This window comes from Orycteropus afer, unplaced genomic scaffold (assembly GCF_000298275.1).
Source record: "Orycteropus afer afer isolate SDZICR_OR568_19922 unplaced genomic scaffold, OryAfe1.0 scaffold00064, whole genome shotgun sequence".
In the NCBI taxonomy this organism is placed as follows: Eukaryota; Metazoa; Chordata; class Mammalia; order Tubulidentata; family Orycteropodidae; genus Orycteropus; species Orycteropus afer.
In genome coordinates, this window is record NW_006921651.1 from 4,275,462 (window position 1) to 4,291,412 (window position 15,951).

The 15,951-nt window shown below is 58.9% G+C and overlaps 2 protein-coding genes across 2 annotated transcripts in view; one reads left to right on the top strand and one right to left on the bottom strand.

Annotated features, from left to right (window-relative positions):
- Window positions 1-5,167, top strand: part of PSD (pleckstrin and Sec7 domain containing) — a 12,886-nt gene extending 7,719 nt beyond the window's left edge. The window contains exons 10-16 of the mRNA XM_007939901.2: window positions 1,820-1,863; window positions 3,158-3,348; window positions 3,431-3,501; window positions 3,599-3,756; window positions 3,915-4,059; window positions 4,336-4,479; window positions 4,937-5,167. Coding sequence (XP_007938092.1) covers window positions 1,820-1,863; window positions 3,158-3,348; window positions 3,431-3,501; window positions 3,599-3,756; window positions 3,915-4,059; window positions 4,336-4,479; window positions 4,937-5,167 — 984 coding nt within the window. The remainder of the gene's footprint in view (window positions 1-1,819; window positions 1,864-3,157; window positions 3,349-3,430; window positions 3,502-3,598; window positions 3,757-3,914; window positions 4,060-4,335; window positions 4,480-4,936) is intronic.
- Window positions 5,168-5,988: 821 nt separating this feature from the next.
- On the bottom strand, window positions 5,989-12,459 carry NFKB2 (nuclear factor kappa B subunit 2). The gene is made up of 22 exons (XM_007939902.1): window positions 12,439-12,459; window positions 12,005-12,086; window positions 11,848-11,888; window positions 11,494-11,592; window positions 11,266-11,417; window positions 10,900-11,006; window positions 10,648-10,806; window positions 10,250-10,354; window positions 10,039-10,124; window positions 9,822-9,960; window positions 9,474-9,593; window positions 9,160-9,357; window positions 8,924-9,065; window positions 8,410-8,524; window positions 8,116-8,323; window positions 7,781-7,950; window positions 7,531-7,633; window positions 7,247-7,398; window positions 6,816-6,885; window positions 6,439-6,611; window positions 6,203-6,314; window positions 5,989-6,113 (listed from the first exon to the last, which is right to left on the bottom strand). The coding sequence occupies exons 1-22, from the start codon at window positions 12,457-12,459 to the stop codon at window positions 5,989-5,991; spliced, it is 2,679 nt and encodes an 892-aa protein (XP_007938093.1).
- Between the last annotated feature and the right edge of the window lie 3,492 nt (window positions 12,460-15,951).

A 15,951-nucleotide genomic window follows, 5' to 3' on the forward strand; every position in this document is an offset into this window, starting at 1 on the left:
CAGCATCCACAGCAGCGCCGGGCGGCTCCGCTCGCGCTCGCTGTGCTCCGTGCGCTACGGGCGCACCCACCGCGGCGCCGAGACCCTGTGCTACGGCTGGCCGCAGCGCTCGCGCAGCCTCAAGCCGGTGCTCTACACAGACCTGGTGGTCAGCCGCCTGCAGAGCCGCAAGAAGAAAAAAGCGGTGAGGGCGTTGGGGCCGCGGCCCACGCCAGTCCGAGAGAACTGCGGGGGTGGCCTGAGGGAGGCGCCGGGGGTGTCATCAGCAGAGGGGGTACCGAGGGAGCCAGGGGCCGAGACGGGAGCCCAGAAGGGTCAGGGTTCATGGTCAGCCAGCAGTGGCATGGATTGGGAGGGGGTACCAACTGAGGGTCTGGTACCCTTGGGCCAAGGTGGGCCTCAAACACCAAAGGGTCTTTGGTGAGGATGAGGGTCTTCTAAATGGCGGCATGACATGAGACTCACTGATGGGGTTCAGGATGCACCAAGGTGTGGCTGTGGGCCAAAGGCCCCCCCCCCCAGGGGGCAGAGGGATGGATTGGAAGCCATCCAGGGGACAAAGGTTGCAGGTTGGGTCTTGGTGGCCACTTGAGCCTCTTCATCAGAGAGTGGGGGAGTGAGGGCTCAGGGACGGAGCCATGCTGGGTGTGTGCTGTGACAGCTATGGCTATGCATGCATGAGCCTGGGTTACAGTACAGGTTGCACCTGCCTCCCACAGGGTGTGCACTTATGGGATGACTAGCTGGCCTTGTGGCTGGGCATGGGTATGGGCAATGAGAGAGTCAGAGACTGGTGTGCTGGAGGGTGCAGGGGGCTGTGTCCCATTACAGGGAAGGCGCCGACGTCACTGCTGCACCCAGCTCACGCAGGCAGCATCACACGCCACACACTCAGCCCGACACGCACATGCTGGGGACACACCCACTCACAGACAAGCTGGCAGAAGCACCCCCACAGTTGGAGACACTGGTGTGGACCCACATTCCAGGCCACTCCCAAGAAGAGGTGTCCCCTACACTATTCCTGAAGCCCAGCTCTGCGTGGACCCCGTCCAAGGCCCCCACATGTCCCCAGGCTGGCCATACAGAGGGGAAGTGACGGGTTCAGGAGCACACAGAGAGCTTGGGGTGGGAGCCTTTTACACTAGTGACTACTCCCCAGTCACACGAAGGGTGTAGGTGGCAGGGGCTGGGCTACCTTTGTATCAACACTCAGTTTGGGGAGGCCGTCTGCGTTGGGGCAGGGATCCAGCTTGTCCGGGGATCGGGAGCCAGGACAGTGAATTCCGTTAACCAAGGAAGGAGCTGACAGGGTGAGTCTCTTTCCTGGGCCTCAGTTTACCCATGTGCTATATGTGGGTCGATTCTGTGGAAACGACCAAGCACATGGTTGAGGGGAGGAGAGCTTATTGGGCTGTCCTCTCTCATTCCTCCAGGCCTTTTTTCTCCAGCCTGCAGCCGAGCAGGCTGGACTAACAACAATACAGATAATAACAGCAGCTCCCATTTACTGTCCATCAGCCATGTGCCAGATGCCTGTGCTAAGTGACTGACCTCTGCTGAACACTTACTAAGTTTGTTCCTCCTGGAGGAGAGATACTAGCACAAAGTCTTGTACCTGAAGTGGTGGAGCTGAGCCTGGGCCTAGTGCTATCTGTTCCAAAGCCTGTATTCTTGGTCTTTACATCCCGCTGCCTCTGTAGTTCCGTCCCCTCCCCTAGTTGGCAGGAGCACTCTGAGCTCTGGCACTGAGGCCTATGGTGCCCGTCCACCTCCCTGGGACTGACCCAGCCTCCCTGATTTGTTCCTCTCCCCCCAGGCCTTGTACAGCTCCATCAAGAATGAGAAGCTGCAATGGGCCATGTGAGTCCTGGGGCTGTGTGGTGGAGCAGGGATGGGGCCCGGAAGGGGCTGGGGAGGCAAGAGAGCTGCAATAGGCCGTGTGAGGCCTGGGACCATGGCGGGTGGAGGAGAGGTTGCCTCACTTCCTTCTTTGGAGATGCTTGCCTGGACTTGGGGTTCTGCCTCTTGTCTCTAGCTAGGTTGTTATGACAAGCTGGGTTGGGGTGGGCGGTCGCTGTCAGCTAGCCTCGGAGGAAGGATGCTGAAACAAAAAGGGGAGGTCCCTTGGCAACCCTAGTGGAAGAGCAGAAGTTCCTGGAGTTAGGGCCTTGACCAACAGAGGGAAAGTCCCTCTCAGGTTCTCGGGAGCCCAGAGAGACACAAAATAAATCTCGGGAGAGTCCAGTCTGAGAGAGGAGAAGGAACCCAGCCTGAGGTGGGAGCCCTCATCTAAATGGCTGATGGTCTCTCATATTTGGTAGCATCTGCTGAGAATCCAGCCACAGCTCAGTTTGCTGGGAACTCCCGGTTGGCAGGAGAAGATCTCAGAGGAGGCAGAGCTCAGGTGTGGGGTGCAGGGATAGGCTGAGGGAAGCTTCTTGGATGATTGATTTGAGGCAAGTCTTGAAAGAAGGGAGAGAAAGAGGGAAGTTGGTACTTGGGAGGCAAAGGTGTGGTGACTGAAATGAGTTGGTGTGGGGAGACCATGAGGAGGGAGGCCTAGCTGGAATAGAGGATGGATGGAAAAAGAGCTAACATTGTTGGACATGGGGGCCAGACTATAAGACAAAGTGTAGGTTCTACATGGCAGGCGACAGGGAGCAGGGGAGTGACAAGATAGATTGTTTTAGATGATGTTTGGAAGAGCAAACCTCTTCCTTCTGCCATCATTTCGCCAACAAGCTATGAACACAGCCTGATGCTGGGTGTGGTTGAGAGAGCCGAGTCAGACACATAGACGTGTATCTGTCCTGCTGGGGAAGGGTGTGCAGGCTAGTGAGGGGTGCAGAATGGAGAGAGGGGGCCGGTTACAGGTGAGGGAGAGAAGGGTGAGACAGGACCCTACCCTCAGGAGCTCTAATCTTGACCTAGGAGCCCTGACCTGAGGGGGGAACAGCTATACCTTGAGGACCCAATTGAGGTGGGAGACAAGGCCCCAGGAGCCTCAGGCTGAAGGGAGCTACACCCTCTGAGAGAGCAGTCCCCTCCCCTCCATCTGCACAAACACTGGAGCAGCTTCCCTGGGTGGGCAGAAGCCGGGATGAAGGGGGGGGGGGCTCTCCGGCCTTCCGCCCTGAGGCCATCACACCTGCAGAGATGAGGAGGAGCTGAGGCGCTCTCTGTCCGAGTTGGCTGACCCCAACCCCAAGGTCATCAAGAGGGTCAGCGGGGGCAGTGGCAGCGGCTCCAGCCCTTTCCTGGACCTGACTCCGGAGCCTGGGGCTGCCGTCTACAAGCACGGGGCCCTGGTGCGGAAGGTGCACGCAGACCCTGACTGCAGGAAGAGTACGTGGCCAGGGCGCTGGGTCTGGGGGTGGGTGGGAGTGGACCTGTCCTAGACTCCCTGACCTGTCTCCCTTCCCCCCAGCACCTCGGGGCAAGAGGGGTTGGAAGACCTTCCATGGGATCCTCAAGGGCATGATCCTCTACTTGCAGAAGGTGCGGGGCCAGGCTGAGGGGCTGGGGCCAAGCCGGCTCAGGGGCGTGCGGGTGGGTTGGGCCGGGCCGGGACAGGACAAGATGGGCACCCCCGCAGGAAGAATACCAGCCTGGGAAGGCCCTGTCAGAGGCGGAACTCAAGAATGCCATTAGCATCCACCACGCACTGGCCACCCGCGCCAGCGACTACAGCAAGAGGCCCCATGTCTTCTACCTGCGTACAGCTGACTGGCGGGTCTTCCTCTTCCAGGCTCCGTGAGTGCCAGCCTCCTCCCCACCCTCAGCCCCTCCCTCCACGCCGCAGCTTTCTCCCAGGACTGCCTTGTTCCCTCAGGCTGCACCTTAAGCCAGGACTGGGTTCCCTGGGCAGGACCCCTGGGCCCCGGTCCCAAGTGGCTACGCTGTCCCGCCAGGAGCCTGGAGCAGATGCAGTCCTGGATCACGCGCATCAATGTGGTGGCGGCCATGTTCTCCGCACCCCCCTTCCCAGCTGCTGTCAGCTCCCAGAAGAAGTTCAGCCGCCCTCTGCTGCCCAGCGCTGCCACCCGCCTCTCCCAGGTACCCCCAACTCAGTCTACCTGGTGCAGCCGGTATGGAGTGGGGCAGGCCCAGGCCGACTGCACTCAAGGCCGTGCACAGGATCGTGTAGATGTCCACTGCATGGGACACTGGCCATGGGGGGCGGTGAGTGGAGCTGAAATTCAGCCCCTGCTCCCCTTTCCAAGCTGTGACTCCCCAGACCCTGCTTTGTCCTTCCAAAGGAAGGGGTACTTATTCACACAAAGGCATTGTCTGGGCTAGAGTATCCCTGACTGTGCCCTTCCTGGCCACTAGGAGGAGCAAGTGCGGACCCACGAGGCCAAGCTGAAGGCCATGGCAAGCGAGTTGCAGGAGCATCGGGCTGCCCACCTGGGCAAGAAAGCCCGGGGCAAGGAGGCTGAAGAGCAGCAGCAGAAGGAGGCCTACCTGGAGTTTGAGGTGCGCCTCCCTGCCCAGGCACTTCTGTGGTTCCTTTCTCCCTTAGCCGGGCCTCTCTGCACCCCCAGACAGGCTCAAACTAGTGGTTAAGGCTGTGGAATCTAGGAGTGGGACCAGCTGGTTGCCGGTGGGCAGGCTGCTTAATCTTTCTGAACCTTGTTTCCTTTTCTGTGGAGCAAGGATAACATTTCATACCCATGAGGGTAATGAAGTGAGATGAAGTGTTGAGAGTTCAGGTTTCCCAACCCTGGTAAAGGCTCTAGAAACATTGGCTGTTAAAATCGGTAGTCAGGAGGGGCCTGGAGAGGGCCACTAACCCCTAAGGGATCATCTCATGACCACTGGGGGTTTCGACCCTTCCATCTCCTAGCCTTCTCCTGTGTGCCTCAGTGGTCTAGGTGGGTGTGGGACGGAAGAGGGTGGAGAACAGCCTCTCACAGCTGCCCCTCTGCCTCAGAAATCCCGCTACGGCACATACGCGGCACTGCTTCGGGTCAAGCTGAAGGCAGGCAGCGAGGAGCTAGATGTCGTAGAGGCAGCACTGGCCCAGGCCGGGGGCTCAGAGGACGGAATGGCCCCCTCTCACTTCAGCCCCTCCCTGCAGCCCAACACCTCCAGCCAGCCCCGGGCCCAGCGCCACGGCTCAGAGCCTCAGGCAGGGGCAGGCAGTGGGCGTCGGAAGCCCTGAGTTGGGGGTTGGAGCCCGCTGGGCACCTGCATGACGTGGCCCTGCCTGAGCCCGGGCAGGCCTCGGGCCACCCACGAGGGTCTCCGGCCCAGGGCCCTACCGCGCCGGACGCGGTGTCCGGGGGCAGGGCAGGGCTGGGCGTGGGCCTCAGGAGCCTGGGCAAAGGGCCCCTCGGAGCCCCCCATTTTTGTGATAATGTTTTGCACTTTTTCGTACAGGGTGGGCGGGGGCGGGAGGGGCCAGGGCCCAGGGCCCCTGGACTTTTGAAGCTTTTCTTTTGTGGGGGAGGCCTGACGACTTTTCTGCTTTCTGCCGAGACCACCCCCACCCTGACACCAGCAATCCCCTCCGTCCTGGGGCCTGGCTCAGACAGAGGCCAGGAGTTGGGGCTGAGCTGGTTTTTCTTCTCTCCTCCCCAAGAGCTCACACTCTCTTCCCAGAGGTGGAGGAAGGGCATCCCGGCCCAGGTCTCCGGCCTGTGAGGGCCCCGCGGGCCCACGGCCTGGCTCACGCTCCTGCCGTGGGTCCTGCCCTTTGTACAGCCTCCACCCCATTAAATCTGCTCTGGACTTGCTGGCGGGGCCTCCTCCTTTTTCTCTCTCCAGAGCCTGCCTTGGGGCCGGGGTAAGCAGCTGGTTTTAGGGACAAGAGTCACATTGGGAAGTGCCATAAACTGGGGAGGGTACCAGGTCCCCCCTTCCTATGAAAATCCTTTATTTGCCTCAACTGAGGGGTGGGCACAGGGTGTTAAATAAGAGTTGGAACAGGTGGGGTTGCTGTACAGAGGGCACTCAGGGAGGGGCTGGTGGGTGAGCAGCAGGTCAGTGCACCTGGGGCTGGGGGTGCCCATGGCAAAGCCCGCCCGGTGGCTCAGGGGGTGGGCCCAGCTTCTCTGCCTCCTGTTCCACTGACTGGCTCCCGTAAGCACTGTCCTCCTTCACCTCTGCTGGGAGAGGGGTGGGGGAAGAACGGGAGATAATTAGGGCCTTACACCTTCCACTCCCCACGCCCACCCCCGAGGCAGGACCCCTTTACCTGTGCTGGGCAGCTTGTCTCGGGGCTCGGGACCTCTCAGCAGCCTCACCCCTTCCTCTAGGCCCATGTCAGACAGGGCGTCCAGCAGACCCGCCAAGTCCCCACCAGCCAGCTGAGGAGAGGGGAGGGAAATGAGGTCTGAATCAGTTAGGGTGTGGGGTCAGGAACCCTGAGGCCAAGGAAGCATCCGGGATTGGGAAAAGGAAGCTGGGGGCTGGACAGGGGCTGGGGCCAACCTCGTAACTCCGCAGGAGGCTGCCGCTGGGCGAGGCCGTCTTCCGGTATGTGTCCACCAGACTGCGCAAGCCCAGCCGCTCTGCCAGCTCTGCCCAGCTGCCCTGGGCTCCTGGCCCATCTAGGAGCTGCTCCAGGTTCTGCAGGGCTGCATCCCCGAGTGATAGCCCGGGGCCTGAAGGGAATACACACAAAAGCATTCAGTTACCTCAGAAATGGCAGAGGCCCAAACACCTGGACACTCCCCTTCTCCCATAAGGAGCCGACAGGTGAGGCAGATGAGGCTACTGGGGGTGATGGAGAAGGGAAGCAGAGGGAAGAGAGAGACCTCTGTGAAGAGGAGGAGCCTGGGGTCTGGCACTGGATGAAGAGCTCTCACCTGCCGGGCTAGGTGGGGTCAGGGGAGGCCCTGTGACGTCCTGAGCAGCGTTCAGCAGCAGAGTCTTCACCTGGGGAGACAGCCTCAACCTTAATCACCTCCTGCCCAGTCCAAAAGTCCAGCTAAAAATCAAACCCACTGCCATGATTCCAACTCATAGCAACCCTATAGGATAGAGTAGAACTGCCCCGTAGGGTTTCCAAGGCTGTAAATCTTTATGGAAGCAGACTGCCTTATCTTTCTCCCTCAGAGCAGCTGGTGGGTTCAAACCACTGATCTTTTGGTTAGCAGCTGAATGCAATGCCCTAACCACTGTGTCACCAGAGCTCCTTGTCCAGAAGCCCAGGTGCCCTTAAGTCCAGATACTCTGGACCCCATCCCCACACCTGCTACACCATTCCTTGGTACTTCCAGGACCAGGCTGGCCTTACCTTGGTGCTGCGAGTGAGGTCAAGAGGCGTGTGGCCCCGGAAGCTACTTTGAGTGTCCCTCTCCGGCCCCTCGGAATCTGAGTCACTACCAGAAGTGGGGGGCGAAGGCAGTGGGCACAGAGGCTCCTCGTTCTCAGCGTGGATGTCAGCACCTGAGGGACGGAGGTAGTCATGGGGAGACACCCTGAAGCCCACATTAGGGACTGCAAAGCAGGGGGCCTGGGAGGCACTCATTTTCCTGTTGCCTTGCTCTGCTCATATATCCCCAAGAAGGTGAGACTGACCAGCCTTTAGAAGGAGGCGAGTAAGGGTCGGTGATCCCAGGCCAGCTGCCAGGTGCAAGGGTGTGTTTCCCGCAAAGGTGCGGGCGTTCACATTGGCGCCAAGCTGTGGAGTACAAAGGAGTGGTGATCCCAGGGTGGTCCCCCTGGCCACCATCCCCCAACCTCTTTACACAGGTCCCTCTACAACCCTGGGCCTCACCTCTCCCATAATTTTCATGCCTCACCCTCACACAGCACTGCTCTGTCATACCTTGGTGACCAGATGGGTGACCAACCCCAGCTCCTCCATCTCTGTGGCCAGATGCAGGGCAGTTCGGCCCCCCTGCCGCTCTGCGGCCTCCACCTCGGCACCATCAGCCACCAGCAGATCCAGGCACTCGGGGCTGCGGGCACGGACTGCCAGGTGTACCGGGTACAGTCCTAGGCACACACAATGTTCAGCCAGCAGCTGTTACCCAAAGTTGGCCCCCAGACCAGTCCTGACCAGCCAACCTTGACACTTTTCTGTCCATTCTGAGAGCCCTTCAGCTACCTTCCCTGGTCCCTGCCCCTGTTCTCCTGACTCAGATGAAGTGGGGAATTCACCTTCGAAGTCTGGCGTGTGCAGCAGCTGGAGCACAGCAGGGCCCCCACTCCGCAGCAGTGCACGCAGCAGGTCGGGGGCACCAGCCCTCAGTGCCAGATGCACGGCTGAGTCTCCATGCCGATCCAGCAGCGCGGGGTCTGCACCCACCTGCAGCAGGAAGCTCACCACACTTGTCTGCCCGGTAATTACCGCCAGGTGCAAGGGGGTCTGGGGGTGGAAGCAGGGGTGAGCCAGGGCTGCCTCTGGCCGCCTGCCCTCCAACCCCTATTCCCTCACCAGTAGGTACCCCTCACCTGGTGCAGGTGGTTGGTGAGGTTAACAACGCCGAGGTGCGGTGCATGGTAGATCACTTGGGCTATCTGCTCAATGACACCTGTCTGCCCATGGATGATGGCCAGGTGCAGCGGCCTGGGGGTGGGGAGGAGACCATGGCCAAACAAGCCCTGTCACTCAGTGTCCTCCACCCTCCGGAATCTCCTTTGAAGGGGACTCTCCAACCCCTGGGCAGTCTCCAAGGACATCGCTGTACCTGAACTTAACCCTTCCAGGCACTTTTTAAAATAGATGAATATTAGTACCGTGTTCTTTCAGAGTGGACGAAATTGAAGTTGAGAGAGATAAAGTACCTTGACCAGAACTAGTAAATAGCAAGGGAGGACTTAAAACCTGGTCTGCCCAACTCCGGAGACACAGCGCTCCAGGAACCTCCCTAACCATCCGGCGCCTCCTTCCGCTCCCCCAGCCCATAGCGCAGGGGGGGGGGAGCGGAGGGGGGGAACGTCCCAGCCCGCCCTCCTGCCGGCCTACGTGTCTCCGTTCTCGTCCTGCGCTGTCAGCAGGTGGCGCTGTCCCGCCAGTAGCGAGCGCGCGTCCGCCGTGACGCCGTAGTCCAGCAAGGCACGGGCGCTACGCTGCGCCAGGCCGAACAGCCGCGCGTTGTACTCGCGAGCTGGGGGCGACAAAGGGGCGTGGGCGCAGGCCTTGCGAGTCAGGCAGGTTCCCCTCCCCCATCGTCCCGACCACCCGGATTCCGGAGGCCGTACCTCGCGCCAGCATGTCTGGGGTCGGCGGCTCGCTCTGGGGCGCGCTCGGCTCTGTTGCTTTCTCCCCAACATCAGTGCCAGGCGCCGAGGCCGCCATCTGCGCCCCGCCCCCGCCTCCCGGGTAGCAGCCCATTGGGGCTGCGCCGGACTGGTAGGGGCTGTAGGCCAAGGAGGAGGGGAAAAAGCCGAGGCTGCCACCTGTGGGTACAGGCAGAGCTGAGGGGACGGGGCACCAGCCGGAGCTCCCAGGCATCTCCCCGCAGCTCCTCTCTTCACCTCCTCCATCCCCCTTGCCACCACCAGCACTCCCTCACCTCCTCCTCCAGCTCCTCCAAAACCCCCAGCAGAGCCTCCACCCATATGGGAGCCACCCCCGAAGGGCTGGGAAAAGGTGGGCAAGGCCTTCCTCCGTTTGCGCTGCACCTCCTCCTTGTCTGGGGACAGAAGGAAACGGAATGTTATAACTCCAACTCACAGGCCCATCTCCTGATCCCTTCTCCAATCTCGGTAAGGGCTCTTCCTCAAAAAGCCCTCAGCTAGAGCGCTCAGGCTGAACCCTCCCCATCCTTGACTTGGCTGGTGGGTCCCTTGGTCTAGTTTTTGGAACCCCCAGCCCAGCCCTCAGTCCCATTAGCCCCCTGGCATCTACAGCCCAGCTCTACCTTCCACTAGTGGATAATAGGTGAACTGTTTGGAGTCAGACACATCCCCCCCACGCTTGCGTTTCAGTTGCAGGAACACGGTGACAGGACGCTCAATCTTCATCTTGTGATAAGGAGGTGTCCGGAACACAATGGCGTACTGGGGAAGGGTCATACAGGGTGTCAGTGAGGCCTTGGCTTACTTCGGCCCCACCCCTTGAGCCTAGCCTCTGGATACCTGTTTATGGACATCTGTGGGTGAGAAGTCCCCAAAGGCCTGCCATCCGTTTTCATCATCCTCGTAGAAACGAACCTCAATGTCATCTAAAGGGAAAACGAGGCTGGTCACAGCTCCAGGTGAAATCTCCTGGATCTACCTGCCTGCCCAGCCTGGCCTCCGATCTTGACGCTCAGTGTCCCCAGCGCCTAGCTTGGGGCTCCCGCCTCACCTTTCTGCACTTTGTCACAAAGCAGATAAACCTCATCTCCACCCCGCACGGAGCCAGCTGTCTTGTCCATTCTTGAAATCTTCAGATTCGAGGCCCCGGGAGACTCTAGGGGACAGAGTATCGATTGGTTGAGATGACAGCATAGCCATGGCCCCATTTATGGAGTCAGGTATTTTGTTTTCATTAACCGAACAGCCCAAGAGATGCAGGAACCACATAGTCTCATTTATCAAAGACAGAAGTGATACTCAGGAGAGAAATAACTTGTTCAACCTCACAGTGCATATATGTCAGAGCCGGAATGAAACCCAGGCTTTTCTGCCTCCACAGCTGGAGGGTGCCCCCGTGCTCCCTTGGTCACCCAGGCCTGGCCCCACAGGCAGTCAGGATACACTCACTGCTGTCGTGGATGGGGTGGGAGATAACTGGCTTCAGGGGTAAGGAGAAGGAGCCATCGCTGGCTCGAAGGAAGGCAGAGAAGCGCAGCCGCACGATGCTCAGATCCATCACCTTCTTCAACTCTTTGGCCTCCTGCTCTAGCTCCCGCCGCTCAGCATCTGCGGAATGGGCACATGTGTGACACTGGGCTCCTCCTCTCTCCCTGCTCCCCCACAACTACCTCCCATTACTCCCCCGCGCCAACCCCTTACCAGTAAGGCCCTGGGGCCTGGACCGGAGTCGCTGCCTCTGAAGTTTCTGTGTCATAATCTCCATCATGTTCTTCTTGGTCACATGCAAGACTCCCAGGTTATTAAATCTGGAGGTGGGAGAGGAGTCAGGGCCTTTGCCCATGCAGTTCTTTCCTCCTGAAGCACCCTCCCCACTGCTAGGGCTCAGCTTGGCTCAGCTGTACTTCCTCAAGGAAGCTTTCCTTTTTCCTTGAGGCCTTGTGATCTGAGGCCAACCTAAGTTTCTCCTCTTGGTCAGATACTAAGCTCCCAGAGGTGGTCTGGGGCCCAGAACTGGCAGGCAGTGAGGGGGCACACCAGTGGGGGCCAGGGGTAAGGGGCACCTACTGGGCAGTCATGTCCTTGGGCCCCACAGACACAGTGCAGACCCCCAGCTCCGAGCATTGCTTGCCCACCAGGCTGTGGGCGTGAGCGCGAGGTGGGTCACTGTGTGTTACCAGGTCCACTTCGATCTTGGCTGGTCCCTCGTAGTTACAGATCTGGGAAGGGCCAGGGCTGTCAGTGATGCTCCTGGACATGTCCACTAACCCACCCTCCAGCACCACCCTGGCTCACCTTGACAGTAGGATAGGTCTTCCGGCCTTTCTCACTGGAGGCACCTGGCAGTCCTCCATGGGAGGGTCCTTCACAGCCGTAGCGAAATCGGAAGCCTCGCTGAAGGTCCAGGGGCAGAGTGACGTTGTGATCAGGAGAAACCACACCAGGCAGCCACACCCCTGGCCAGCAGTGACCACGATGACCACCACCATCTGCCCTGAACTACAACCATACCACCGCGACCAGCAGCAGTCAACCATGTTAGCCTGCAGTGGCCTCTCTGGGCAGTGACCTCACATGATCACCCAGCTACAGCCACCCACTGTCCCCTAAAGCTGAAGCCATTCCTCACCACACCTTCTGCTCACTCACCTGCTTAGGCTGCTCCACGATCACCAGGTAGGGGCCATCAGCTGGGGACAGAGGGCCTTGTTGAGCCAGGCTCCATGAGCCCTTCCCCCAGACAGAGAGCACATGGCCCTCCTCCCTGCTCCCTCTCCAACAAGGGGATGTTAGGGGGCTTGCTAACCTGTGTCTGGGGCTGGCTCCTTGGGCTCCACAATGGAGGGGTTGAATTTGAAATCATCATATTCAATGAAGCCATCCAGAGCCTGCTTTGGAGACAGATTAGGGGTGGGGGGGTGCAGCCGATTCTGAGCCACTCTCAGAGCCCTCTAAACCCTCCTGGCTCTAAACCCTCAGTAACCACTCCCTCTCCTCCCCAGGCCCATGAGAAAGCTCCTTTAGAAGCAGAGTTTGCATACAGGCAGCGGATGGCCTGGAACGGGCCTTAGGATAGACACTTTGAGATCTGGGAGCAGGACAGATGGAGGAGGCAGCAGATAGGCTGAGACCAGCGGAGAGGCGTGCAGGTGTGGGGGAGAGAGGAGGCTCCCGCAACATGCAAGCAGACAGGGAGAGGGAGGTAGCCTGGCGGCGTCAGGGCCAAGCGGCGTGACTCACTGGGTTGTAGCAACTGTCCATGTCTCTGGGCTGGGCCCAGATCTGTCTATGGCTCCAGCCGGGGTCTACTTCCCAGAGTTTCAGGTGCTCGCCTTGGGGCAAGGCGGACGGCGGGGAGAGAGGGATCAGGACCGGAGTGGGCGGGAGAGGGGGGCCCCAGGTTTGGGGGAGGGTTCGATCTCCTCCAGCCGCCCGTCCGAGTGTGGCGGGCGAGATCCGGTGGAAGGCGAGATCCGGAGCTGGGCTGGGCCGGGCCGGGGAAGGGACAGGAAAGTTAGAGCAGCTTAGGAAAGTCCCGAAAATACCAGGGGGAGGCGGGGCAGGAGGGGGCGGGCCTGGAAATGACGCAACCTGCCCCGCCCCCTAGGCGGGTGGGGCGCTAGGCCCGGGCTTGCTGGTGGGCCCCGCGGCCTCTCCCTGGACAGGCTGCGGGCAACCAGAGCCAGGGAAACCCTCCAGGGCAAGTGCCTGCCGGGGACAGGAGGGTCTTTCACAGCCGGGGAGAGCTCCCAGTCCAGTGCCAGGCCCGCCTCCCGTACTCCTCCCCTCCCCGGCCTGGAGCAACCTTGGGATTTTCTGCCAGGAGGGAGGCCACGGCTGATTCACCCCGGGGGCTTTTGGGGGGACATTCCTGCTGCAGGGAGGCCTCCTCTCTGACTACTATGTAGGCGGGGTTCTTCCCGGCGGGGGGCCCCGGGGTTCTGCCCCGAGAACGGAACTCTGGGGACCGCGGTGGGAGGTGTCTCTTCCTTGGAACAGGTTCCTCTTCCCTCTCCCCGAAACAGCTCCACAGCTGTTGATTCCCACACTGCACCGGCTTGGGGTGCTGAGGAGACGGGCAGACCCCTGTACGCCTCCCGCCTCAATCCCACAGCTGTATGTGTAATCCAGGTGTGTTTTCATCACAGGAATACAAGTGTGTTTCGGTCCGTGGGCCTGGATACATGTTGTGTGTGTACAGCGTTAACATGCATATGCAAGTGAACGTGCTTGTGTGCAGAAGAGCGTCCCTAGGTTTCTTCAGGTGCGTACATGTCTGAGTATGTCTTGATATGTAAGGGCACCGGTGAGCGTATCTCTGAGTTTGAGCATGAAAGGTGTAGGTCCAGGCACCCGTGGATGGGTGGGTGAGCACGTCTACATGTGCGTGAATGTGCGAGTCCGCGTGCATGGACGCTGCTTGTGTACGCCGGCATTCGTGCAGATGGATGTCCAGGTCCGCGTGTCTCCGTACAAGGATGTCGCTGTGTATCCGTGTGTCTCGTTCGTGTGCGTGCTCTGGGTGTGCGCACATCTCTAGTTCTGGGGCTCAGTCAGCTAACAGGCCCTCCTCCTGCCCTTCCTCGCGTCCCGGCCACCCAAGGTCTGAAGTCGGCCACTCACCACGGCGGCGGCTACGGTTCCGGCTCCTCTCCCGGCCCGGCTCGCCGAGGACCGGTCGCGACACCACTCCAGTTACCAGGGCTCCAATTGGGAAAGTCCCTCTTCCGCCCCCCGGAGGGGGGAATTCCCGTGACGTTTCCGTACGTCACGCCCCATACCCTTTTTCATTGGCTGAAAGTTTAACTCCTAGACTCGTGCGTCCAATCCGGAGCGACTCAGGAGCGCCCTTTAGAGGCCAAAGATTTGTGTAGGGCGGGGAGAACTGTGTGAGGAGGTCTGTCCGCCGGGCGGGGGCTCTGGCTGGGAATTAGCTCGAGGCGGGATCATTTGGCGGAGCACCGGCCCCTGTCCCAACCCCGGCGGAGGGGCAGGCCTCAATCTCCTTGCTCTCCTAGGCCTGCCCCGGCTTCTGCTGCGCCTAATACTTGACCACATCTGAAGCTGGGGAACCCCAGGGGGAAGCCGCCGGCCTCAGCTCTCCGATCTCCCGCCTAGGGCTGGGCCCCGCTTCCGGAAAGAGTTAAAGAGGAAAGAAGTTGATCTAGCGGTCGGTACCGGGACGCCCTCTGGCGGCCTCTCTGGCCACCGGAGCCACAAGGAGACTCAGTAATCTCTCTCCTCCTTTCTTGCTCCATCTCTTACTCAGCCTCCGGCCCTCATGGCCCTTGGAAGAGACAAACTAGACCTAAAACTTATCCAAGTTCACCTGGGCAGGGCTTTTAGGCTGACCTGAGCTCCGGAGCTCTGCGTGCGGGAAGAGTAATGGGTATTTATCTGGGAGGCTCTGGCCTCGCCCCTCCATCACGATCTGGAGTATCAGGATTGGTCCAAAGTCTAAACAGTTTGAACTTCCGATGTAGAAAATCACCTCTTAGATAGTTCTCATTCTGCTTGAACACATAGTGGCAGCGGGGTCAGTACAGTATTTCACAAAGCTGTGCCTCGTAGCTGGACGTCTCTTGTCGGTAGAGGCCGTCTTTTGGAGGTGCCCTTAGTAATCTCCCTTCCTGGAGTCATCCTTCCTGGGCTCGCTGTAGAACACCAGCTGTTTCAGGTCTCTCCTGCAACTTGCTGCTGACCTTAAAAATGGAATTGAAAGCCTGCGCTAGCACAAAAAAAAAAAAAAAAAAAAAAAAAAAAAAAAAAAAGCCAAACTCACTGCCATCAAGTCGATTCTGACTCAGAGTGACCTCCATTGGGTTTCCAGGGCAGTAAATCTTCATGGAAGTAGATTGCCTCATTTTTCTTCCGCAGAGCACAACCACCAGACCACTAGCCTTCTGCTTAGCAGTCAAATGCCTTAGGCACTGTGCCACTAGAGCTCCTTCAACACTGATAAAGGGAAGACCCATATGGCCTTTCATGTGGGCCAATTCCTGTTACTTCCCTCTCTCTTCATTTTGCCCACAAATGGAATGTGCCAGGTACTGTGTTAAGATACTTTAGTGCAAGTTCTTAAGCTCCTTCTCAAGAACCCTAAAACCAAAACCCACTGCCTCATCTTCCTCCCATGAAGCAGGTGGTGGTTTGCACCACCACCCTTTGGTTAGCAACCAAATGCCTTACCTACTATGCCACCAGAGCTCCTTTCAACAACCCTGTTGTTGTTGTTATGTGCCATTGAGTCAAACCCGATTCATAGCAACCCCTCCTTGGGTTTCCGAGGCGGTATCACTACGGAAGTAGATTGCCCAACCTGCCTTCCTAGGAGTGGCTACTGGGTTTGAACTGCCAGGCTTCTGGTTAGCAGTCAAGTGCCTTGGGCACTACGCTACCAGAGCTCCTAGGAGGTAAATATTATCTTTACTTTCCTAATGAAGACAGGAAGGTTCAGAGAGGTGAAGTAACACAACCAACACAAGTAGAAAAGTACAGAACTAAGATTCAAACCTGGTTTATTGACTCCAGGCCAAAATTATTTCCCCTAAATTTATATAAAACAAAGCAGTCTTTTTCAGCCTTCTGTGGGGCTCTCAAGCAAATATCATAAGATACTGTCAAAAAATTTGCTGAAATTCAGTTACATTGTCTACCACATTCTCCAGGAAAATCATATTTTTAACCCTTAAACTAAAATGAAATGAGGTTAGTTTGGTGTACTCCAACTTGCAGAACCTGGACTGGCTGCCA

What these genes read in the sequence shown, in the direction of transcription:
- NFKB2 (XM_007939902.1), bottom strand. Translation starts at nt 12,459, where the DNA reads ATGGACAGTTGCTACAACCCA. An exon ending in TCGTGGAGCAGCCTAAGCAG is followed by an intron (nt 11,593 to 11,847) that starts GTGAGTGAGCAG and finishes CTGGACCTTCAG; the next exon opens with CGAGGCTTCCGATTTCGCTA. An exon ending in GCCTCCTGCGGAGTTACGAG is followed by an intron (nt 6,315 to 6,438) that starts GTTGGCCCCAGC and finishes CCCTCTCCTCAG; the next exon opens with CTGGCTGGTGGGGACTTGGC.